Source organism: Macaca thibetana, chromosome 11 (assembly GCF_024542745.1).
Source record: "Macaca thibetana thibetana isolate TM-01 chromosome 11, ASM2454274v1, whole genome shotgun sequence".
Lineage (NCBI taxonomy): Eukaryota > Metazoa > Chordata > Mammalia > Primates > Cercopithecidae > Macaca > Macaca thibetana.
The window spans coordinates 98,468,825-98,495,446 of NC_065588.1; the positions used below are offsets into that span (position 1 = coordinate 98,468,825).

A 26,622-nucleotide genomic window follows, 5' to 3' on the forward strand; every position below is an offset into this window, starting at 1 on the left:
TGGATCTCCTGACCTTGTGATCTGCCCGCCTCGGCCTCCCAAAGTGCTGGGATTACAGGCTTGAGCCACCGCGCCCGGCCAATTTCGTGTTTTCAACCAAATCAGAGATCTTTGAAAAATATGATCAAATAGTACTCATGAAGTTACTATTAAGCAATATGGAATTCTCTGGTACTAATGAAAAATATGTGTGAAGCACCAGATTGTGATAGGCAATTTGTTATAATTCCAGTGGATCTATATACATTATAGTTCACCTGGTAGCCCAAGTCTGCCAAGAGAGAAAGAAGGCCAAGACGATACTGATGAAAGCCGAAGAAACTGGCACAGCTTCCAACAGATGTCCCAGAAGATGTAGCTTTGATATCTAGGTATAATGTCCACCAACCCTCTGGGTTAGGCATTATCATTGCCTCTATTTCGTCAGGGAGTTTAAGTAGAGAGGTCAAACACCTTCTCCAGAGCTATACAGGATATATAACTAAGAAGTTGGTATCAAATCCAGCCAGAAATGCCTTCAGAGTTTTTGCTTACATGTATCTATAGATAATATTTTATTATTATGTATTTTATTTTATTCTATCTAGTCATGAAGTTTTTTTCAACTTTCCCTTTTTAATCCGCTTTATCTCTATTACTACTATCTTAGTTCAGAACTCTCTACTTCTAAACTGGTCTACTATAGTCTTTAATTTGTGACCTGTCTCCAGATTTGATAACATTCATATCTCACAATATATTTTACACATTGCCATCGTTGATTCTTTAAAATCTAAATAGGATCATTTTACTTCCTTGCTTAATAAAGGAAGAGATTTTTCCTCTGTAACAGACTGGCTTATAACTTCTTGGCATGATATACAAAGTTTCCCAGGCTCATCTCATATCACTTCCTTTCTTTTACCTTATTCTTCAGCCATGCCATGCTACCTGGTCCCTGAAAGTACCATGCTCTCTTCTTCCTCTGAGTGCCTCCTCCTCTATGGAATCATCTTTGATGCCAGGGTACATTGGTCACTTCTTTTGTACTCCTACTGCACTGTGCATACACTTGTTAGAAATAGCACTTAGCATTCTGTAATGCAATTGTCACTTATTTATCTTATCAAGGAAACTATGGGTTCCTTGAAGGCAGTGGTTGTCACCTTTGGAGCCTTAGCTTTAAACACAGTGCTTGGGACATAATATATACTTATCAATGATCATTGAATGAATGATTGTCAACTAGCTTTTCATTTTTGCATTTGATCTTTATAGTCATCCATGGGGCCTGTATTCAGATGGCCAGAACCTCGTGCTTCTTTGGCATGAGAGAGAAAAAATAGAGATGTTGAGCCATGGGGTGATGTCACATAGCTAGATAGTGGCTAAATTTTTCTGACTCGAAGCCTAATGTTATTTTGACCAGAACCTAATGTCTTCTTCTGATGATATTATTTTTGTGCATCTGGAATTGGTAAAGTTGATTATAGCATGGCTTAAGGAAAAACGGTCACATGCCTTACAGCCACTTCTTATAGCTGGTGTTTTATTACTTTAACAATAGATGAAAGAGGCCAGTGCCACAGGGAATTGAAAAGTATGGCCATTCACCCAGCTGGGGTGATTATTACATTTACTTAAAATTATTTTTTTTCTTAGCCAAAATCTCATGCCATAAACCATGGCACTGCATACTGTGGCAGAGATACTGTGAAAACCTTATTAGTTCTTTTGGATGAAGAAGCAGCTAGTGCTCCTACCAAAAACAAAGCAGAGCTTTTATATGATGAGGAAAACACAATTCATCATAATGGAACTTCTATTCTTACACTTTTTAGGTAAGTAATGTGGAAGTTATTGTATTATAAATGTTAACCCTGGAGAATTATAAAAGAAATGTATGCTTATGGTAGGAAACTTAGAAACTACAGAAATTGTGAAGAAAGAAAATAAAAGTTAATTAAAGAGAGATTGAACATTTGAATTCAAAGAGGTTATATATAAAAGAAGTAGTATTTTATGAGAGTACAGCATGAGAGAAGTCTTTGGTTTCAATGTTGTTTTTAGTTCTTGTTTTGCTTTGAAAATATTTCTTTCCTTTGCTATGTGTCAAGAATTTTGCTAAATGTTTTCAGTTAAATTATTTTAGCCTTCCCAACCACCATGTTCTTAAGTGAAGAATTAGAGGCTCCACTTTATAAGTGAAGAATTAGAGACTTGAGAGAGATTAAGTAATTTGCCCAAGTAAGGTATGTTAGCAATTAGCAAGGGTGTCTTTCCTAAAGCCTGAGGCCTGTGCTCTCAGGACTGCTAGTCTGCCTAGAATAAGAGAGAGCACATACACCAAACTTACACTGGAATTGACAGCTCCTGGTTCTCCCTCAAATTATGAAGAAAGATATTTACCAAATTAATGCTGGTATTATGTATAAGACATTGATGCTGTCTTCATCTACTCAGGCTGGCATAATGAAATACTATAGACTGGGTAGCTTAAACAACAGAAACCTATTTTCTCTTTGGGCTGGAAGCTGGAGATCAGGGTGCCAGCATGGTCAGGACTGGTGAGGGCTTTCCCCTTGGGTTGCAGATGGCTGCCTTTTTGCTGTGTGCTTACATGTCCTTCCTTAGTAGAAGCACATGGAGAGAGATCTCTTTGTCGTCTTCTTATAAGGCCATCAGTCCTATTAGATTCGGATCCCACCCATGTGACCTCATTTAATCTGAATTACCTCCTAAAAGCCCTATCTCCAAATACAGTCACATTTGGGAGTTAAGGCTTCTATATGTATGTGTATAATATATATATAATATATTTTATGTGTATAATATATATATAATATATTTTATGTGTATAATATATATATAATATATTTTATGTGTATAATATATATAATATATATATATACACACACACACATATGGGTGATGCAGTTTCATCTATAGCAGATGCTCTCCAGTTTTAATGATTAGGTCAGTCATTGAGTAGGTTGTTGGTATTTTTAATTAAGTGGACGTTCACTTTGAGAAAACATTAAAATTTTTAGAACAACCCTTTTAAATTGTATTTAGTACACTGTAGAGAATTGTTGCAAAATTATCCTACTGTTTGATCTCTTCTATTTTCTACTGGAGCTATTTTATTGAAATCTGGCTTCATGATTGCTTCATGTACTCTCTCCTATGCCTCATTATCCTATCTCTGCAAAAATAAAAAAGAATTATCCAGTGTGGTGGTGCACGCTTGTAGTCCCAGCTACTTGGGAGCCTGAGGTGGTGCATGCCTGTAGTCCCAGCTACTTGGGAGCCCAGGATTGCTCGAAGCCACAGTGAACTATGATTGCACCACTGCACTCTCTCCTGGGCGACAGAGCAAGACCCTGTTCTCTTTAAAAAAAAAAAAGAAAGAAAGAAAAGAAAAGGTTTTCTATACTTAATCATGTCACTGAACACATTGCTATTGTTTACAGTTTGGATTCTGCATTCACATTTCTAATTGTCATTGTGCACACTGGTCTGTGGTAAAGTAAATTTTCAGTGGTCTACACTGAAATGATAAAATTAAGGACAATGAGGTATATCAATTTAAGGTTGTCAACTATTCTTTCTTAGGGTAGCCAATCTTTTATTCTTGCTTAGTAGTCATTTGAGTCAAGGGGGTTCTAACTTTGGCTCTGTTAAGCCAAAAGGGATTAATTTATTAAGGTGTTCAAGTTGGTCTGAATCCAAAACTATAGGGTGGGTCTCCTCCATTTTACCTTCTCTGACCTTCCTATTTCTATGTTTTTCTCTTTTGAATTCCCGCACTATTTTGAATTTCAGTTATGTGGATTTCTTATGTTCCTTACTTAGACTTCAGGATGCCTGAATATAGGGTCAATAAATGAGTCAACTTTCTATTCTTCACAATATCTTGAATAGTGCCTTACAAATAGTAGAAGCTCATGAAACGTTTAGTTACTGGATTAAGTAACTAAGGAAACCATTACTATTTAGGATTCTCAGAATAGAAATACTGACACTTCTATAAAGTACAGTTATGCACTGTTTAATGATGGGGATACATTCTGATAAAGGCATCATTAGGTAGTTTTGTCGTGTGAACATTATAGAGTGTACTTACACAAACCTAGATGGTAGAGCCTATTACACACCTAGGCTACAAACCTGTACAGTATGTTATTGTACTAAATAGTATAAGGAAATAGTAACATAAAGTAAGTATTTACGTGATAGGAATTTTTGACCTTCATTATAATGTTATGGCATCACTGTCAAATATGTGGCATGTTGTTGACCAAAATGTTGTTATGCAGCACATGGCTGTATTATAAACAAGTAGATTTAGTTGTCCTTTATCCTATAACTGTGCTTTTGGGTAGAGGAGGGGCAGATAGTAGTTTAAAAGCCACTTTGGTTTGTAAGTGTCTTCATCTGTTCAGGCTGTTATAACAAAACACTCCGGACTAGATAATTTGTAAATAACTGAAATTTGTTTCCCATAGTTCTGGAGTCTAGAAGTCTAAGATCAAGGCACCAGCAGATTTGGTGTCTGATGCGGGCCTCTGCACCATAGATGGTATTTTCTTGCTGGGTTTTCACGTGGTTGGGAAGACTGAAGGGCAAAATTGCTCCCACAAACCCTTTCATAAGGGCATTGATCCTGTTCATGAAGGCAGAGTCCTCATGATTTAATCACCCTGAGGCCCCACCTCTTAACACCATGGATGGTCCCAAACTTATGATGGTTTGACTTGTGATTTACGTTCACACAACTTTACAACTGTGTGAAAGTTGTACACACTCAGTAGAAACTGGGCCTCTAATTTTGAATTTGGATCTTTTCCTGAGCTAGCAATATGCGGACCAATATTCTCTCATGATTCTGGGAAGCAGCAGTGAACCACAGTACTCAGCCACATGATCATGGTGGTAAACAACAGATACTCTACTGTGTTTCCTCATGATTTTGCCCAACAGATATTGCAATGTACTAATTCCAGTTAATTCCATGTTTAAGATAGGCTAGGCTAAGCTATGGTATTCGGTGGATTGGGTGTATTAAATGTACTTTTGACTTAATGGTATTTTCAATTTGTGATGAGTTTATCTGGAGGTAACCCCATCATAAGTTGAGGAAAAACTATATTGTATTGGGAATTAAGTTTCACCATGAATTTGGGAGGGAAACAAACATTCCAAACAAAGCAATAAATTTTTCTTTTTTTTTTTTTTGGCATAGGTCTCCCACACAAGTGAATAATTCGATAAAACCCCTAAGAGAACGCATCTGTAAGTCAATGCAAGAGAAAAAAATTAAGGTACAATTTAGTGCATGGCATGAAAATAGCAAACACTGTTTTATTTTTAGAAGAAATAAATACATTTACGGCTGAGCTGGGTATTATAAATATTGTAAACATTATACATGACACAATAGGAATTAAATGGAAAATGAGTTATGACAGTTGGCATACAGTGACTTTCCTTTTATACAGTCTTGACTAATCTGTTTCTGGTTTGCTTAATCACTGGACCTAAAAAAGGGAAAGGAATAAGCAGTTGCTATTGTAAGTGTTGAATAAATATCTGTTGAATGAGTGATGTGGAAAATAAAGAAGATAAGGCTTTCTCATTTACATTTCTATATCTTAAACTGAATCTCAAGATATGTGATTTTAAAATTGCCTCTGTCTGAAGATGTAATGCGGAATATAATTAATTGTAGATTGAGCTGAGAGCATTTTACATTGCTCTTGACTAGAACTGTTCCTGTTCTTTCTTCATTTAGTTTGAACTAAGTTTTCCTGTCCTCATATGAAACATCTGTGCCTATAAGTAATCAATAATGGGTTTTCAAGCAATTTTTATTGGCCTTATTTTTCAAAAGGAAATTTGGCTTTAACTCATTTGTTTAACATACTTTTATTGGGTATCTGCTATGATCCAGACACTATTGTATGGTTGGGAATTCATTAATTCATTAAATAAGATTTTTATATAAACATAATCATCCTTAAATTGTCAAATATTCATCTTGATACAACAAAAAAGAGAACAGTAATTTGTATGCCCTTTATTTTTTCATTTGGAAATTTAGTTCAAATTAGCAAAGCTTTTAGTTAATACCTATTTCATCTACATACCCTACACCCATTTAGTTTATTCATTAATACCTTTTCTTTCTATTGGTTATTAGTAATTGTTAGCAATTAATGCTTGTGGAATACATTGAGTTTCATAAAATTTTTCTGTGAATAAGATTTGTCCATTCTTTGTCATATTAATATAAGTATTTGCAATCAAGGGGTAAGATTTTTAAAATCTATCCTTTGGACTTGGGTAGAAACAGAAATGTAACATATCAAAACATTTTTTTTCTTGCTAGGGATACTGACAAACTTTAATATTTTGATTTAAAAATAAGTCATATTTTGGGGGACTCAATTTCTCTGTCTCTATTTCAAATAGCATAAGAAAGTGGGTCAGACATGGTGGCTTATGCCTGTAATCCCAGCACTTTGGGAAGCCAAGGCAGGCAGATCACTTGAGATCAATAGTTTGAGACCAGCCTGGCCAACATGGTGAAACCCCATCTCTACTAAAAATACAGAAATTAGCCGGGCATGGTGGCATGCACCTGTAATCCCAGCTACTTGGGAAGCTGAGGCAAGAGAATCGCTTGAACCTGGGAGGTGGAGATCACACCGCTTCACTCCAGCCTGGGCGACAAAATGAGACTCTATCTGAAAAAAAAAAAAGAATGTAAGACATCACATAAGGAAAAATCACTGACAGTGAAGTACGTTAAATATTACCAGGAAAGGGCTTAGAGTTTTCTTTTCTTTTATTTACTTTTATTATTTTAAATTTTGTTGTTTGTAACTTCTGTGGGTAATAGTAGGAGTATATGTTTATGGGCTACATGAATAAGCATGCATTGCATAATAATCACATCATGGAGAATGGGGTATCCATTCTCTCAAGCATTTTATCCTTGGTGTTATAAACAGTCCAATTGGATTTTCTTAAAATTAAATAAAAATGAAAAAAAACTATCTGAGAAATGATAGTTTTTTTTTTTTAAAGAAAATGTTAAGGCTCAACTAATTACTACAAAATGTATAGACGAATTCAGAAACTTTTGGGAAATAGAACAGAGATCATCTAATGCAGTCTCATTTACAGATGTGGAAACCAAAATTGTAAGAAGGCAACTTACCCGAGATCTCATAACTACCATGAAATATTTTATAACAGTTTGGAAAACCATGGTTAAATACTAATGAGGTTATAATTACATTGCTTCCATTACTTAACAGTAGAGCTGGCTTAGTATATACAGCTCTGAATCTATTAATAAATGGCAATCAAGAAAGGAAAGCATTGCTTATGTTTTACGATATTCTTTATAAAATGAAGTATGAAAATGATTAGTTTAACCAGGTATACAACTGAACTATAGCCATGTAGAGTATTTGTTGGAACAACAAAAAATGCTGCCAATATTTACTACCAAAGTTCCTATGGAAAAGTAGTTTAGCAGCTGATTACCTTATTACTCTGTTACTTTTGCTCTTTTGTCATATAGTGGTTTTTAGTCACAGAAAGAATATGTGATCTACACTGGAAATATCCTGAAATGAGCATTTCAAAGGTAGAAAATATTAGAGAACTTAGAATTTTGATGTACTTACTTATGAAATATCCATGTCATTATTATATGGAGTAAATTAACTCAGATTTTAGTTTCCTCATTCTTAAATAGAAATAGATGCTCCTATGATCACAGAAGTCTATGAAACCAATTTGGAAATGGTTCACGAACACACTCATTTTAGGTCCTCAACTTTTATTTCCTACTGTAGTGTATCAGGAATCTTGTTTATGATGGTCAAATAAATTTCCCACAAAGGAAACCAGAAGGTTCTTCCTGAACCTTCATTATTTTGTTGATTTTGTTAGGACCCTTTAGCGAATGTTTTCTGCCACTTTCTTACCCCAATTTCCAAGCACTTTATTTATTTATTTTTAAAAATTCTTATGGGTACCTAATAGGTGTGTATATTATGGGTACATGAGATATTTTGATAACAGGCATAGAATGTGTAATAATCACATCAGGCTATATGGGATATCCATGACTTCAAGTATTTATCATTTCTTTATGTTATGAACATTCCAATTATACTCTATAAAAATGTATAATAAATTATTGTTGAATGTAGTCACCCTGTTGTGCAATGAAATACTATATTTTATTCATTCTATCTATATTTTTGTACCCATTAGCTATCCTCACTCTTCCCAACCTTATGCCTTTCCCAGCCTGTGGTAACCATCATTCTACTCTGTCTCCATGATTTCAGGTTTTTAATTTTTAGCTCCCACAAATGAGTGAGAACATGGGAAGTTTATCTTTTTGTGCCTGGCTTATTTCACTTAACATAATGTCCTCCAGTTCAATGCATGTTGTTGCAAATGACAGGATCTTTTTATTTTTATTTTTTTTCATTCTTTTTTTTTACTCCATTTTTTATATGTACCACTTTTTTTTTTTTTTTTTTTTTTTTTTTTTTTTTTTTTTTTGAGACAGATTCTCACTCTATCACCCAGGCTGGCATGCAGTGGTGCAGTCATGGCTCAGTGAAGCCTTGAACTCTCAAGCTCAACTGGTCCCACCTCAGCCTCCCAAGTAGCTGAGACCACAGGTGTGTACCACCATGCTAGACTAATTTTTTGTATTTTTTTCTAGAGATGGAGTTTCACTATGTTTCCCAGCCTGTTCATGGGTTCCTGGGCTCAAGAGATCCACCCACCTCAGCTTCCCAGAGTGTTGGGATTACAGGTGGCCTACATTTTTTTATCCATTCTTCACTTGATGGACACTTAGGTTGTTTCCAAGTCTTGGCTATTGTGAACAGTGCTGCAGTAAACATGGCAGTGCAGATATCTCTTTGATGTATTAGTTCCTTTCTTTTGGGTATATACCCAGCAGTGGGATTGCTGGATTATATAGTAGCTCTATTTTTAGGTTTTTGAGGAACCTCCAAACTTTCCTCCATAGTGGTTTTATTGACTTACATTCCCACCAACAGTGTACGAGGGTTCCCTTTTCTCCACATTTTTGACAGCATTTGTTATTGCCTATCTTTTGGAGATAAGCCAATTAACTGGGGTGAGATGATATATCACTGTAGTTTTTTATTTTGGATTCCTCTGATGATCAGTGAAGGGGGATAGTTTACAAATATTTTCTCTCCTTCTGTAGGTTGTCTCTTCACTTTGTTCACTGTTTCTTTTGCTGTGCAGAAGATTTTTAACTTGATGTGATCCCGTTTCTCCATTTTTGCTCTAGTCGGTACTGCCTGTGGGGTATTACTCAAGAAATCTTCGCCCAGACCAATGTCCTATAGAATTTCTTATTCGTTAGAGAAATAGTAGAAGTGGCAATGGAAGAGAACTATAGACAAAATGTGGAAAATGAACCCTGGGATTTACACACTGAGAGAAATAAAGGCTCTAGTTCTACCTACTGAATTGGGGAAATTATCCAAATGTTTTCCTTCCACTTGATTGAAATACACTCCCTAATGAGATGAAGTGAAACTTCCTTTGGTATATACAATACCTAATAAACTCCTAGGGTGCAGAACCCAGAAATTTTCATAGACTACCTGTCTCCTCAGATGAGTTCAACTTCTACCTCTACTGTTCCTCAAGCTATGGAAAAATGAGGGATAACAGAAAAAAATGCAACTTTCAAAATGTAACTCTGAGGAGAAAATAAAATGCTGTCAGATAAGGAAGGAACAGAATCAAGTAGTGACGTGGATACTTCTTTTTTTACTGAGGATATAGTACGTCCTGGTAGAACACCATTCTCGCTACAACAGCAAAACAATAAAAGGCAGATAAGTTGGGAAAAATATATTTTAAAGATATAGGAGAGCTATATAATCAAATAATTTTTAAAAAATTAAAAATCGGGACAGGATAACAGCCTTCTGATGGGAGAAGTCTATTGTCAGCTATTTTCTTCCCTGGGATTTGTTGCTACTTTTGAATATGAGCTGAGGATTGGTGTTGGCCCATGTAAAGGAACTCTGTTGAGGAACAGAGAAACCACCAAAGTGTTTGGGTGTCTTGAGGGGCTGTCAACAAATTGGAAACTTCAGGAGTCCTAAATGCAGTTATTTTTACCTAGGACACACACTCTGGATTTTGTAGTTATGTGGGGGGTAGGGAGCCTTAATACAATAGACTAAAACCACCTTGATTCCACTTGAGAAGTGGGACCTGCCTCAGACACATGGCTGGTCTTTTTTTTCAAGGTATTTGCCATATTTGGAAATAAAGTGGGGTGGGTGATCACAGAACACAGTGTGAAAACCCCTGAAAAACAGACTGAATCCCCCAGATTTTAGGCCAGAGGTGATAGAGATCCCTACAAAGCTCTCAGTTGAAAGCTTAGAAGGAACACACCTGAGGAAAGGGTAAAAAGCGGAAGTCAAATGTGAGTTAATGAAAAGTGCAACCCAGCTCTGAAACAGCTCATTCCTTGATTGTATTGAGGTTATCAGTCTTTCACTGTGTCTGCCTAACAGTGAAAAGGAGAACTCTTCTTGCTGGAAGAGGTCATCTGTTAGCTTCTAGAGTTCCTTTATGTACAATATCCAGCATGAAATAAACTACACTGGACATGAGAAACGGCAAGATGATTTGTTCTTTAATAAAGAGAAAACATTTAACAATAGAGGGAGACCCACAAATGATCCAGATATTGAAATTTACTGGCAAGGAATCAAAAGAAATTAACATAAAATTAATTGGAGGAAAAGATAGTCAAAATATATGAAAAAATGGAGAATTCCAACAGAGAATTAGAATCGATGACATAGAACAAAACGACAATGTTTTTCCAGAACTGTAAAAACATTATCTAAAATTAAGACCTTGTTAGATGTGGTTGGTAGAAAACCAGACACAGCATTAAGTAGGATAAGTGGACTTGAAGATGGAGCGTTAAAAAAATATCCAAACTGGAGAGAAAAGAGAGAGAAAAAAATTAAAAAGCAAAATAGAAGAGCAGGACACAGACAAAACGTCTAATGTATGCCTAATTGGAGTCCCAGAATGAGAGGAGAAAATAGGGTAGAAACAGTATTTGAAGATATATTGATCATAATTCTTTCCAAAGCTCAGTTCATATCAGATTACTACCTAGCGTTTAGAAGAGAGGGTGAACAGATGCAGGGTTTCCTTTACAAATATAAAGTTGCATATGGGTTCCAAACATATGGACCCAGCAAACTACAAAATGTCCCAGAGTCCTTTGGGAATCCATCTGCAGCACATGAATATGCCACAGGGCATAGACTGTAAAGCTTTGTTCTAGAGCAGTGCTCTCCAGTAGAACTTTCTGTGGTGATGGAAATGATCTGTGTTTGTACTGTTCGTTACTGAAGGTCCTAGTCACATGTGGCTATTGAGCACTTGAAATGTGGCCACTGCAACTGAAGAACTGGGTTTTAAATTTTATTTAATTGTAATTAATTAACCACACATGGCTAGCACATTAAACAATGCAGTTCTAATGGATTAAAGATATACTTAAATGCAATAACTAGAGACCCATATTAAGTGGAGGAAATAATAAGAGATCAGAATAAATAGGATTTGAATAGGCAGAGAGAATGAAATAGAGCATTTCAAACAACCGATGATGAAAGTATTAAATTGCCTTGATGTTGTAAAGAGAATGTGTATAGGGTAGTTGCGAAAAAAGAACAACAGTGAATAAATAATGTTGGGGAAGATTAAGGACAGTATGCCTTTTATGGTAGGAGGAATAGGGTAATTTTTTTTGTAGGGGTTTATTTTAAGGATGTGTACATGAGAGAGAAAGGCAGAATATTTAAGAACTCAAAAGTAAACGGTGGATATTAAGCAGCTTAAGGAATTCAGCTGCATAGTTCTTTGTACTTAAATGTGATTTAGGTTTTCTCTGCATGTATATTTCTCTCTTGTTTCTGTACCAACTGGTTTCTTTACCCTATTGAACAGAGTAGAGTTTACTCTGAACATATTTTTCTACCTCAAAGCTTGTGTTCCTAGGGTGATATAGCTGTTCTTTTCAAGTCTACTTACTTTTTAAAAAATTATTTTGGATACATACTAGTTGTATATTTTTATGGGGTACATGTGGTATTTTGATACAAGCACACAATTGTCATGTGGTTGCCTTATAGAGTTTATTCTCTTTTTCCACCTCCAAACTTTTGCTTGCTCATGGCTTCTGTTCCCTCATAGCTCTGCTTGCATATACTTGTTATAGTCTGTTGTAATTTTACTTCATTAATTAATTCATTCAAAAAACAATAAGTACCTCTTGGATACCAAGTTTAGTCCTAGGCACTGGAGATATATCAGTGAAAAGAAAAAAACAGATAAATCTTCCTGCCCTAAAGGACAAGACTTCCCTAAATATTTGTTCAGCTGAGGTGCAAGAATCTAAATGAAAGCCACTGGCCTACCCTGAAACCCCTTCAACCCTGATTTTGTTTCATACTTTGAAGGACACTCTCCTAGTAGGTATATATACCCCACAGCCCATCACCCTTGCCATAAACAGTCAGCTCTTGAACCTAAAGGAAGAGGCCAGCGCCAGCCCAGTTCCCAGGGGTCCCTGAAACAGGATCTATAAAGGAGGTCATGGTTTCCTGGTGAGCATGTCTGAAGCCCTGGGGACTCCTCACCTTGTAAGGAGGGGATGGCAACCGGAGGACCACAGCTGGCCATCAGTTGTCAAACTGTAAGGGTTTTACTGCTGGTGGAGTTTATATTTTAGTTGGGAGAAGCAGACAATAAACAAAACAAACAAGTGGATTATATGGTATATTTGAAGGTTATCAGTGCTGTGGAGTGAAATAAAACTGGGGCAGGGGCTAAGGAAAGTGGGGTTCCTTTGCGTGTGTTTGGGTTTTAAATGGCCATAAGTAGGAGTCTCCTTGAGGAGGTGACATTCAGCAAAGTCTGTAAGGGAGTGAGCAACATTTTCCATTAGAATGAAAAAGGAATGTCTGTATTAGACTGAATTAAAATTGAATTTGTTTTAGCTGAAATAATGGGATCAGGATTTATTGAGTACCTACTAAGTATCTGATGTTTATACTGGATATTTTATATCCCTCATCCCAATTAATCCTTGCTCAACTCTAGAAGTCATCATTTTGCAGACCATACAGCTAGTAAGTAACAGCGCAAGGGTTTATAGTCAGGTGTCAGACTTCAGTGTTTATGCTATCTTCAAAGAGTAAATAAAGGCATGGCAATTATGAAGGGTCATAAAACGATAATGTTACTACTTAGGTCAAAAAGATTCTTTTTCTGCTATTTAGCAGGGTAAATGGAATTTCACCGATGAAGAAATGGATTATTTGATTTATATACAAATTAGTATGTAATTAAGGATATAAAATCTTTGTTCTTTTGAAAATGTGATAATGTAAAAATAAGATAAATTTAGAATATTTTTAGTTACGTATTTACTAGGTATGTTGAATAATTTCCTTTTTCAAACTTGCTAATATATTTGTCATATAATGGGAGTATAGAACTTTCATTTTCTTGTTGATACAGCTAACTCTGAGAGTGTCTATGACTTTTCAGTGTTTTGACTCATTCATTTTAATTTAACTGGAGTCAGGCTTTCCTATGTGAAGTCCTATTTTCCTCAAACTGGGAATGTACTAATAATTTCAAATTAAAAAGAGCTTGTGGCAAAAGGACTTTTCCAATTCTTGGCAAGTGTGAAGTTCATTGCAATTATGCTGTGGATAGAAATCTTTCCAAAGAGGGGAAATCACTCTACAAAGGCACACTTTCAATCCATTTCTCTCATGTGACTTGAACATGAAATGATTTTAATAGCCATGTGTGAATCTGGACATTATTCTTAGTTGTTTAGTACTTCAAAAGCACTTTCAAGAGGGAATTGTTTTGCTTATTCGTGATTCCAAATCAAATACACAGAGAGATTTGGAAGATTTGCAACAGGAAGTAATCTCAGTTCTATGTAGCCACTAATCTTGTGTAGAAAAATTCAGCGTTTATGAACAAAGGAAAAGCGGTCTCTTTTAAGTTATAAATATAAGCCAATGTAGGTTGTATGGTTTAAATAATTAAAATGAAGAAGCTGTTTGTAAGTTCATTTTTTTGAGCTGCATTCCTAGAATCATTTTAGAATTGGCCTGGTTCTGAGACACCTTATTGAACAGATCTTTTTCTTACAAGAGTACCCTCTTCCTACATGTTATTACGATAATAGTGATATAGTGTCTGCATAGATTTCTAGAGTCTATATAACCTTGACATAAGTTAACTGCATCCAATTCTGATAATTCTGTGAGGTAAATATTCCCATTATATGTGGATAAGTGAGAGGTATAATGGTTTCCCCAAAGTTATCTAGTTAATAAGTAATAGGGCCAGTATTAGAAGCCAGGTCTTCTGACTGCAAATCTGATGCTTTTCCCGTCACATCATCTTACCTTTTTGTGCTGCTTTCTTAGTTGGACATCACACTGTTGGCTCTGTCAAGTTTGTATCTATTTAAATCTCTAGGTCTTTTACATATGTTGTTTTTAAGTCTGGTTCTCCTCATCCTGTACATCTGTAATTGATATTTTTGAACTTAAATACTGGACTTTGTTTATCCCCATCCATTTTCATCTTATTATTTTCTACTTATGGTTCTAGCCTTCTGAAATCTTTTCAATCTTGATTCTATTATCCAATTTATTTGTTATTCCTTCCAGCTGCTTGTCAATAGCAAATTTTATAAGTAGAATGTCTTTGAAGTTGTAGAAGCCATCCTAGTAATCTCTAGTATACGCTGTGCTTATCACATAGTTGGAACTTAGTAAGTGGTAATTGATTTAAAAAAAAGTGATTTTTGTACAGGACAGGGAAAAGAAAATCTGCATATAATCATTTATGTAAAGAAAAAACCCTCAATATACAAAGGGGGGAATTCTGTTGTGTTTATTTCTCATATTTTAATACATTTATAAATAATATTTTTCATGGTAGAAAAAGTCATTAATTATTTTTCTTTTACATCTGAATTTGTTTTCAGTACTTCAGGAATCCATTGCCTGTGATGGTAGTTTTCTGAAATTTTACTGTGGTCACTGAGGATTCTAGAATTTGTTTATGGAGGAGCCTGAATTGAGGAAATCTAGTTGTAAGGAGAGCTATCACACTTATTTTGTGACTATTTGCCCAGCAAGCAAAGATTTTTTTACCTAGACTATATGTTAAAAATTAATAAAAGTAATGAAACATTCTAAAGAAATTTTTATTCCTGCTAAACATGAGATTGAAGAAACATTAGTTTTCTGTACTAAATAATATAATTATTATTTAGTATTATATTTTTATTTAGCATGTTTTATGGGTGGTGCTCATGAAGGTTTTGCAGTGAGAAGCTAACATCTCCCAAGCTAACTCTAGGTGCCATCACTACTGGGGTACAAAGAGTGATCCAAGCCAGCCACTCAGCATCTATTTGCCTGCGTGGTCTTACTATACTCTTTATAACTCTTTATAAGCAATAAGTTTATAATTCTCTATAAGCCATAACTTCTGTGAAGTGAAAATAATGTGTGAAAAGGTAATATCAACAGTTAGTACTGGTGTTGCAGGTGGAAATAAAAGTTCATGGATAATGCTACAATTATGTAGTATAACATAGAGTCAATTTTATAAATAAAACTTATTTAAATAGGTTTATCAAGTGCTTTAAATCTGTAGTTATAGGATTAATAAAGTCCAGAAAGAGCTACTTAAAGTCTTCAGTTATATATAGGGCATCTTGTGGTAGAAGCTATATAAGAAGTGTTGCATTCATAGGGATTCATGAAGGTAGTGGGTTGTAGTCCCATTCATTTTTGAGAGTCCATTCTGTTCAACTTTTTAAAAAATAGTTTTTGATCTTGTATATTTTCACATTTATTTTCAGTTTTGTACATTTTTATGCTTAAATGGAAGATAAAATTCCAATTGTCTAATGCTTCAAGTAAGCACATGAAACATAATTTTTAGTGATCTGGGAGATGGAGACTGTCACAGACCTCATTAGTCAGAAACAAAATGTGTCATCCTAATAAAACTTGCTTTTATGAAGCAGCTGGACAAGCGATTATTCTGACTTTTTCTAAGCCGCAGTCAGTAGATTTCACTGCTGTTATCTTTACAAACATCTGAGTGAATTAATGCATCGATCTCTGAGTATATAACATAATATACAACTACTCAATGTATAATGTAAAGTCATGCTGTTTTAGATTTCATGACTGTATCAACAAATACTCTGTAAGTGGTAATCAGGGTAATGTAGTTACATTCAAAGTTTTAAATTTTTGAATTATTGAAGTCATCATTATTGAATTATGTATTTGAAACTTTGTCTATTTCATAAAACGATTTCAGGTGACTTCTATTTGGAGACATCTCTCCATTAAACCTGAATGGTATTACACACCATCTGTAATTGTTGAAATCGGCATTATTTATATAGGCTACTTTGTTCTAAAATTAATTTCTATACCCCAATAGCTCACTGGTTTATGTTTGTGGAATACATTTCCAAAACTACTTTTTTTGGCATCTTTTTCAATGGTCAAGAATTAAGTTTATCTTTGTAATTTTCTCCTATTTGTGTAGAAAGTTAGGCCCTCCTATTTGATATTTGAAGATAAATGCAAGAGTATATTTTGAATTTCTGACCATTAAGTCACTTGGTCAAATCTTTCTAGAATGATATATTGAATCCTCTTTCTTGTTTTCCTAAATGCTTGAGAAATAATGTCTTTCCTATATCATTTTGTTTTATCTTGTAGTTTATTTCTTTGCTAGTTTCCTGTTGTTGATTGGCCTCACCTAATTCTTTTCTTCGTCTTAGCATTTCTTCCCTCCCTAATTTCCTGAATTTTATGCTATTTTTTCCAAGAGTTGTGTTCTTCTTAGGATGAAGAACTTGTATTTTTCTATGATTATGTATATCACCTGTATTGTTATTTTACTTACAATAAGATGCTCCAAAGCAGCACTGACATAGGAATGTGTAACAAAGCCCTATAGAGTCTAAAATTGATTGTTTTGTAACTGTTACCAAAAAATAAAACATAAAAAAATACATAAAGCTAGTATTTTGGAAAAGAACAAAAATGCTAGCCATAGCGATGAATGAGTTTGCAAACTATGAGATATAAAAGGTTAGAGGTTCTCAATGAGTAATAGAATTTCTAAGGGAAATTGTTATACTTTGATTACTATAGAGTGTGTGTCCATCTAGATGAAGAAATAAAATAATGAATAAATGGCATATTTTCTTCTTTCTGTTACCAGATGAAGCAAACTTTAATTAGATCCCAATTTGCTTGTACTTATAAAGATGACTACATGATAAGCAAGGATAATTGGAATAATGTTAATTTAGCATCAAAGCCTTTGTGTGTGCTTCACATGGAAAATGACCTTTCTGGTAATTGACCTTATTTATGCAATTAAATAGCAATTTAATTCTAGTCTGCTAATTAGTTTTAACTTAAGTAAAATTAGATTATTTTTGCAAAGTACTGTGAAATGTGAAAGGTTATATTTCTAAAGACCTCAGTTTATTTAAAAAGTTAAATCTAAGTACAAATTTATGGATAGGAATAGGACATAGTTTGATTTAACTAAATGTGTTTAAGAAGTAATTTGTAGCATATGTTTAAGGATTAAATGTCATGCATTCAAACAAATATTTGTTAGTAGGGCTGACAAGTTGATTACTGGCCAAAGTTAACTCAGAGGTGCTATGGTAAAATGAAAAGTAATGGGATAGTAATGTAGCTGTATTTGTTAATCATATTATTTATAGCATTATTTTACTTTAAAAATAAACATTTGAATATTCTTTAGCCATTTTTAGAGTTTATTGTAAAGTTCTTGTGAATATTAGTACTAAATATTATATAATTCCTTTCCGCTTTTTATCTTGCATAACAGAGGGTGTAAATTCATCTGTTGGAAGGTCAACAATTGGAAAGAGTTTTGGAAATGTTCATCTGGACAGAAGTAAAAATGAAAAAGTATCAAGAAAATCAACTAGTCAGACAGGAAATAAAAGCTCAAAAAGGAAACAGGTGGATTTGGATGGTGAAAATATTCTCTGTGATAATGGAAATGAACCACCTCAACATAAAAATGTTAAAATACCTAAGAAATCAAATGATTCACAGAATAAATTGTACAGCAAACTAGCTAAAGTAGCAAAAAGTAATAAATGTACTGCCAAGGACAAGTTGATTCCTGGCCAGGCAAAGTTAACTCAGTTTTTTAGACTATAAATTTGTGTCTTATATGCTTTAGGTTTATGTATCTATAAACCATTCGCCAAAGACATGCTTAATTTTTAAGAGATCAAGGTGTAAATTATGATGATTTATTATTTTGGTCTACAGTGTATGTAAGGTTAGTATGTTAAGCATTGTTTAAAAATACTAGTAAGTCATAATTATGCAGAATTTTCACAAAGTTTAATGCACAGTAAAAGCATATAATTTCAGTTACTGATACATCTTAACACTACTTTCTTTTAAAACAAACATTTAACATGCACAAGTTATAGTAGCATTAGGGGCTTCTCCTCCCATTGACAATTAAATGCTTTTATTTTCTTCTGAAAAGATGATGTGGACCAACAGGTATCAGACTTGCCAACAAGGTCGGTAGACTCTTCCCAGCATACATCTGAGCACTGAAGGAAGAAGAAAGTTTAAATTGTTTAAAGGACTATGATTATCACACAAAATTTATTAAGAAAAAAGAATGGATCTAGCATAACTAATTCTGAGTAAACCAAAATGATAATAATTAATTATTGCTATTCAATCCCACATTTTTGGCAGGTGTAATTGAGCCATGGTCTTATTTGATTTTGTTATGATTGCATCCAAATTCGCTTTAACTCAGAGTTCTGTTTAATGGTGGTAGGACGTAGAATTGAATTTTGAAAAGACTACTCACTGTCAAAATCTCTCCTTCCTATAGGAAATTTAGCTGAGTTTTCTTCATCCCCAATTTCTCTCTTTTCTTGTGTTGATTCAGTATTCTGAACTCCATTTTCAGCTGGAAAAGCTACAGATCCTTTTAGTGCAAGATAAGGTTTTATAGCCAGATTCAGTGGCAGACCATGATTTAAGAAATTATGTTTGGAGCCTGTGTTCTGTAAAGAGAAAGTTGATTTGTTTTTTAGCTATCGTATTCAGAGTGGAACTGTAATAAACTGCATAATATTCTTGTCGATCAATTAGAAGATGCTCTGCACTGTTTTTGACTCTTTAAAAATACCTTAGATGCAAATTTATAGGAGAAAAAAAAAAACTTTCAGATAAGAGGGTTTTCCAGGATGGAAGAACTACCTGGCATGCAAGAAATATCGTCAGTTGTCCTAATGCATATTGTGACTGCATATACTTCTGTTTATAAAAGTATTAGTTTTACTTTTCAGAGGATTTGTAAGAATCATTTAAATTTTCATTGAAATAAATGACAAGTCACATTGCCACTTACCTTTGAAATTTTGTTTTCCTCTTCGTTCATGAAACTGCTCTCATCGTTTTTGTATTGTTCCAGGGAAGGAGCAATAACTGATTCTTCTGCAGTGTCTTCCTTCTGAAAGGCTTTCCCCAACCTGAATGTATTAAATACCATGTCATCGTCTAAATTTCTTATGGGCTTGGATGCTGAAAGTAAAATACCTTGAGAAAACAAAGAAAAAGTTAGTATTAATATGTAGGAAGAGAGATTCATTTTTGCCATTCTTAGTTTGATGTTCGCATACAGTCAAACAAGAAAGAAAATGAAAAATTTCTCAGTCAGCCTGGTTGGCAAACGATTCTGTATCTTTATATATTTTCCAGCTTGAATAAAAAGTACTTCAAAGAATTATACTTTTCATCATTTTAGAAATGACTCAACAGATTGAGGCTAACCTTTATGCAGCTGCTAATACCTATTGTTTTGGTTTTAGTGGCACGTTGTTTATTTTGAGTGTGAATTTTCTCAGCATCTGATTAAGATCCTTGGTAGAATGCTTTCTGTTGAGTAGATTATAGTCTCTTGAAAATGGGTTGTTATTAAGGAAGACCACAGGACATCAGGCTCTCTCTATATTATTGTTTCCTTCCATGTATTTTCTGATTAAGTAAAGATATTAAAACTCAAGTTATTTCACTCAAGGATGATAAGGATAAAGTTTTATTTCCTTTTAATCCTGATTAAACTGAAATAATCCTCAAAAGGGATTTTCTTTTATAAATACTTGATATAGTCTTTGGTGATTAAGGTACATATGCCTGTCAGTGTGAACAAAAAGCCATTCATGCTATATCAAAAATTGACCTGTCAGGTGTATTTTATCTCTGCATTTACAAAAGGATAATAGGTACAAATATTTGTTAATGAATTTAGCAATTAATGAATAAGTACATGAAAATAATATTTATGTGCCCATAAACATTACTTTTGGATGATGAGTGTATATTGTATGACTTAATTAAACATTTCAGAGCTAATTTCTAATTTTGACCCCAATGAGTAAGATAATACATTCTTTTATATGTCTTCTGGTACATATATGTAAGAATTTTTCTAGAGTATATTTCTCAGTATGGAATTGCTGGGTCATGGAGTATGTATATGTTCAGCTTTACTAATGCCAAAATGTTTTCCCACATACTGGTAAGCGATTTGTGCCTCCGATAAACAGGGTATGAGAATTTCCATTGTTCTATGTCCTAGCTGACTCTTAGGCATCTCATTGTCCTTTTAATTTGTATTTTCCTAATTACCAAAGAGGTCAAGTGTCTTCCTATATGTTTATGAGCCATTTATGTTTCCTCTTATGTTAAATGCTTTTTTTTTTTTTTTTTTTTTTGCTTTGTCCATTCTTCTATTGGGTTGCCTTTTTCTAATATATTTATGGGAGTTCTTTATATATTCTGGATATTAATTGTTAGTTATATATGTTGCAATTATTTTCTCAGTTTGTGACATATTTTCAACCCCTTTATGGTGTCTTTTGGTGAACCAAACTGATTAATTTTAATGTTAAATTTTTTTCTTTTTTCTTTATGGCAACTACTTTTAATGTGTTGTTTTTAAGAAATCCTTCTCAATCCTTAGATTATTAATGTGTTTTCATATGTTTTCTTCTAAAAGTTTAAATATTTTGACTTTCATGTTTAGGTTTGTAATTCATCTGTAATTTTGTGTATGATATAAGATAGAGATGTAATTTTACTTTTTCCAATGTCCTTATATATTTCTCGAAGAATTCGTCCTGTCCCCACTAATCTGCAGTGCCATCTCTGCAGTATATCAGATTTCTATATATGTGTGGGCTTCTTTCAGAATGTTCTATTCCACAGCTAAATCTACAGTATTAATATAACTTTAAAATAATTTTTAATACTTGGTAGGTCAAATTTCCCAGCCCTCTACTCACCCACATGTGTTTCTTTTTCAGTAGTTCCTTAGCTATTCTTAGTCATTTATTTTCCATATAAATCTTAAAATCAGCTTTTCAAGTTCTGTAAGAACACTTGACAGGATATTAAGGTTCAAGTTAGGTATCCCTTATCTGAAACACTTAGGACCAGAAGTATTTTTGGATTTGGGATTTTTTTTCAGAATTTGGAACATTTGCATTATATCAGTTAAGCATCCCAAAATCTGAAATCTGAAATGCTTCAGTAAATATATATATTTTTTAGCATACTGTTAATGCTCAAGAAGTTTCAGATTTTGGAGCATTTTTGGATTTGGGGTTTTCAGATTTGGGATGCTCAACCTATAATCACATTGGTTTTAAAGATTAATTTTGGAGAAGGATTGATATCCTGAAGGTAATTTATTATCTATGAGCATGGCATTTTTCTATATTTGCTTAGATCTTCTTTAATTTTTTTTTCTTCTTTAATCTTTTAATGACATTTTCTTTTCTTCATAAAGGTCTTGCATACCTTTGTTGAGAGAATTATAATTCTTTATCATTTTAATTGAATTTCTTATTTTTGGTTATTATAAATTGTATTTTTTAAAAATGATATTTGCAACATTATTGCTGGTATGTGCATGTGCGTTTGGCTTTTGCATAGTAATTTGATAACAGAAAAAACTTTCCAAACTCTTTTTTTTTTAATAGTTTATAAATGTATAGATTCTTTGGGATTTTGTATGAAGACAATTGATATAAATGATATAATAATGGCATTTTATCTCTTTCTCCTCAGTTCATCTATATTGTGTATACATGTCTGTGTATCTGTTCGTGTGTTCATACACACTGGCTAAAGCCTCCAGTAACTACTGAAAATGGAGATAAGAGATATCCTTGCAGTGTTACTGATTTTACAGATAATGATTTTAATGCTTCACCATGGAGCATAATGTTTGATGTAGGTTTCTTGTAGATACTTGTTATAAAGTACAGGATGTTCTTTTCTATTTCTGGCTTACTAATAGTTTTTATCATGAATTGTTGAATATTATTGAATGCTTTTTTTTTTTTGCATATATTGAGATGACCAGATCATTTTCTCCTTCAGGCTTTGAAATATTAACAGATTTTTCTAACGTTAAACTAACCATGTGTTCATGAAAGAAACCTTTAAATTATTGGATTCGGCCGGGCGTAGTGGCTCACGCCTGTAATCCCAGCACTTCGGGAGGCCGAGGTGGGTGGATCACAAGGTCAGGAGATCAAGACCATCCTGGCTAACATGGTGAAACCTCATCTCTACTAAAAATGCAAAAAAAATTAGCCGGGCGTGGTGGCGGGCGCCTGCAGTCCCAGCTACTCGGGAGGCTGAGGCAGGAGAATGGCTTGAACCTGGGAGGCAGAGCTTGCAGTGAGCCGAGATCGTGCTACTGTGCTCCAACCTGGGCAACAGAGCGAGACTCCATCTCAAAAAAAAAAAAAAAAAATTATTGGATTCAATTTGGCAATATTTGATTTAGTACATTTTACTAAATCAAATTTAAATCAAATTTACTTTTTATGAATAAGAAAGATTAATTTGTAATTTTCCTTTTTTATATTGACTTTGGTTTGATATTAAGGTTGTACTAATTTCATACATTTGAGGCAAGATTTATCCTTTCTTTTCTGTCTTGTTAGACTGCGGGTTTGGTGTTTTCTTGGTAGGATTTTTGTTAAGAATTGATTTACTTTCTTCAGTAGCTGTAGGAACATTTAGCTTCTCTGTTTCTTTTTTAGTTTGTTTTAGGAATTTACATTATTGTATAATTTTTCTATTTCACTTAAGTACATTTTATCTGAGGTAGACTTAACTGTTGATTTTCTCGGGGACTATTAAGATCTTTCTCAGTAAATGTTTTGTGAGTATAATTATAAACAAAGGACTCTGACATCCCTTGACTTTTTTGATCTTAGAGCTTCCTTATCTTTTTAATGTTGTTAGTTGTGCCCTAATTTGTTTTCCTTGGTTTGAACCTGGTTTGGATGTGCCTGTTTAATCTATAAAAGTCCTTGTTAGGCTGCATGCGGTGGCTCACGCCTGTAATCCCAGCACTTTGGGAGGCCGAGGTGGGTGGATCACCTGAGGTCAGGAGTTTGTGACCAGCCTGGCCAACATGGTGAGACCCCATCTCTACTAAAAATATAAAAATTAGCCTGGTATGGTCGTGGGCACCTGTAATCCCAGCTACTTAAGAGGCTCAGGCAGGAGAATTGCTTGAACCTGGGAGATGGAGGTTGCAGTGAGCCAACATAGTGCCATTGCACTCCATCCCAGACAACGGAGCAAGACTGTCTTAAAAAAAAAAAAAAAAGTCCTTGTTAATGGAAATCTTTTTTCTTAGATGCAGTTCTGGGAGGGTAATAAATATTAATAATTATGTATTTTGTTTTACATTTCCGCCGGATGAATTGGCTTGACTGATCTTCACTCAAAATTGGGACCAAATCCAAATGATTTTGATAGTTTAGAAAAGTTAATGCTTTATTTTGTTTAAACTGTCATAGCCTCTGAACATTGTGAGGTTTTGCCATAACCATTTAATTATGGAGATAGTTTCCAATTTTTTTAATGATAACTTTAAAAAAAAAAAATTGGTTACTGTGATGTGCAGTGGAGCATAGCAGACTTCCTTTTCATTGATGCTGAAAATGGAATGTCCCCAAGTAGTAGAAGGGAACTTTGGAGAAGTAAAACTATTGCTAGATGGGTTTGGGTGGTTCAGTAAATCTTGCAAAGGCAAAAGGCTTATATCAAATATGATCTTCTTCTTCTGTAGAACTACTGCTGACACTATATATTTGTAAGTCACTTTATATTAAAGTTCTCTTTGCTCCAATTAACACATCTTTGCTATGTGTTGCCAATAAGTTAAATGGCAGTTGGCCATTGGCTTACTGAGAATCATCATTTCTTAGTGGCTAATTGTATGAGTGTAAAAGCCGAGATTGCTCACTTATATAAATTATCAAAAGATGTAAGAAAAGTTAAAACTCCTTCTCAGATTTCTATAGTAAACAACCCATACACTTTCACCTAGAGTTTACCATTAACATTTCACTTCTATCCCTTCCATCCCTTTATTAATCATCTTATTCTTTTAATTCATTTCAAAGTATATTGCATATATCAGTATGCTTTTCACTAAATACTTCAACATACATATCATTAACTGGAATTTAATAGTTGTTTACAGCTTTTTTTTGAAGTAAAATTTATGGAAAGTGAGATGCATAAACCATAAGTGCATATTTGCTAATTTTTGACAAATGTGTATGCTTTTGAAACCCGAAGTCCTTTCAAGATACAGGACATTACCCTCACCCCAGAAAGTTATGTCTTACCTTGTTAGAGTTTACATGTACCACCATTTTCCCCATTCCCACCCCTCATTCCAACTCTGCTCTTAGACAATCACTGTTCTGATTTTTTTCCGCTGTGAATTAGTTTTGCCTATTTTGGAAATATACAGTATGACGTCTTTTATGGAAGGCCTCTTTCACTCAACACGTTTGACATTCATCTTTAATGTTGTAAGAAGCAGTAGTTCCTTCCTTTTTTATTACTGTTGTATAAATATACTACAATTGACTTGTCTCTTTTCCTGTTGATGGACTCTTGAATTGTATCCAGTTTTTGGCTATTACAAATAACACTACCTACATTCTTGCACAAGTCTTTTTGTGGACATGTGTTTTTATTTCTCTTGGGTAAATATATAAGAATGGAATTGCTAGGTTATAAGATAGATGTATCTTTAATTTTGTAAGAAATCGTTATTTTCCAAAGTAATTGTACCATTTTATACTTCAACAAAGACTATATTAGAGCTTTGATTGCTCCACAGCCTCACCAGCATTTGATGTTGTCAGTCTTAATTTTAGCCATTCTGGTAGATGAGTAGTGATATCATGTTTTAATTACATTTTCCTAATGACTAATGATGTTGAACACTGTTTCATGTGCTTGTTAGCTATTCATATATTTTCTTTTGTGGAGTGTCTGTTTACATCTTTTGCTCATTTTGTTGGGTGAGGGATGTTTCTTTTTATGACTGAGTTGTAAGAGTTATATATATTACGTATATATTCCTCTCACCCCAGAAATTGCCCCCCCCACCCCAGAATTTTCTTATCTTTATCTATGTTTCCAATTGGAGTGGGCCACACGAGACATTCTTGTATAAGATTGGAGAGCAGAAGTGAAGCAGATGTCACGTGCGGTTCACACATGATGTCGCTTATCTGCTGGCTCATGTCATTGGCTCAGCAGCAGTCAGGCCTGTGACTGCTCCACTTTCCACTGGATCCACTTCCAGTTTCTCTGACTCCTGGGACACATGTATGCAGTTCTATGACAAAGGAGACTAGCTGTCCTGAGGACATCCATACCATTGAGGTCAGATACAGCAAGATCTGATACGAGTTTCAGTCTATCCTCATGGGTTTCAGCTCATGCTGGTGAATTCCAGCATGTTCTTCTTCTTTCCTACTTTACATCCATCTTTCCTTCCCGGCAGCCTGCCCTGTGGACTCCAGCATCTGCTTAATATTGCTTAATTAGCTTTAACCATTGCATGAGACAGATTTATGTAACAAATTGTCTATATATTTCTGTATATGTGAATATGTATGTGTGTTGTTCTGCTTCTGTTTTTGACTTCTGACTGACACTTCCCAACTCTTTATGAGTCTAGCATAAATTTGGTGCCAAAACCTGACAATGATATTACAAGAAGGGAAAATTGTAGGCCAATATTTTTAATGAACATAGATGTAAAAATCCTAAACAAAATATTATCAAATAGAATCTAGTTATGGAAAAGATAAAATTTCATGACCAGGTGAGGTTTATTTCAGGAATGTAAAATTGAACTTTTAGAAAAAAATCAGTAAAGTTCACCACTATAAATGAATACCAGAGAAAAAAACATGATCATCTCAAATATAGAAAAGCACAATGATTGGCTGTGCTGTATGCTACTGGTTGAGTAAGATGAGAACCGAGAATTTATCTTTGATTTGGCTATGTGATAGTCATTGCTGAC

The 26,622-nt window shown here is 34.2% G+C and overlaps 2 protein-coding genes across 4 annotated transcripts in view; one reads left to right on the plus strand and one right to left on the minus strand.

The window, feature by feature from the left end:
- Positions 1–19,604, plus strand: part of PARPBP (PARP1 binding protein) — a 66,743-nt gene extending 47,139 nt beyond the window's left edge. For all 3 annotated transcript variants that reach the window (XM_050750220.1, XM_050750221.1, XM_050750222.1), the window contains 4 exons: positions 1,642–1,820; positions 5,225–5,303; positions 17,395–17,530; positions 18,040–19,604. In XM_050750220.1, the coding sequence (XP_050606177.1) occupies positions 1,642–1,820; positions 5,225–5,303; positions 17,395–17,530; positions 18,040–18,380 (735 nt within the window). In that variant the 3' untranslated portion in view covers positions 18,381–19,604. The remainder of the gene's footprint in view (positions 1–1,641; positions 1,821–5,224; positions 5,304–17,394; positions 17,531–18,039) is intronic.
- PMCH (pro-melanin concentrating hormone) lies at positions 19,052–19,917 on the minus strand. Its single transcript, XM_050750250.1, has 2 exons — positions 19,606–19,917; positions 19,052–19,258 (listed from the first exon to the last, which is right to left on the minus strand). Exons 1-2 carry the CDS (start codon positions 19,852–19,854, stop codon positions 19,052–19,054), a joined length of 456 nt encoding a protein of 151 aa, XP_050606207.1. The 5' UTR covers positions 19,855–19,917.
- Positions 19,918–26,622: the final 6,705 nt, after the last annotated feature.

Excerpts from the sequence above, each read along its gene's own strand:
- PMCH (XM_050750250.1), bottom strand. The coding sequence starts at position 19,854 with ATGGCAAAAATGAATCTCTCTTCCTACATATTAATACTAACTTTTTCT. Across the intron at positions 19,259-19,605 it reads AGGAAAACAAAATTTCAAAG|AACACAGGCTCCAAACATAA; the intron begins GTAAGTGGCAAT and ends TTCTCTTTACAG.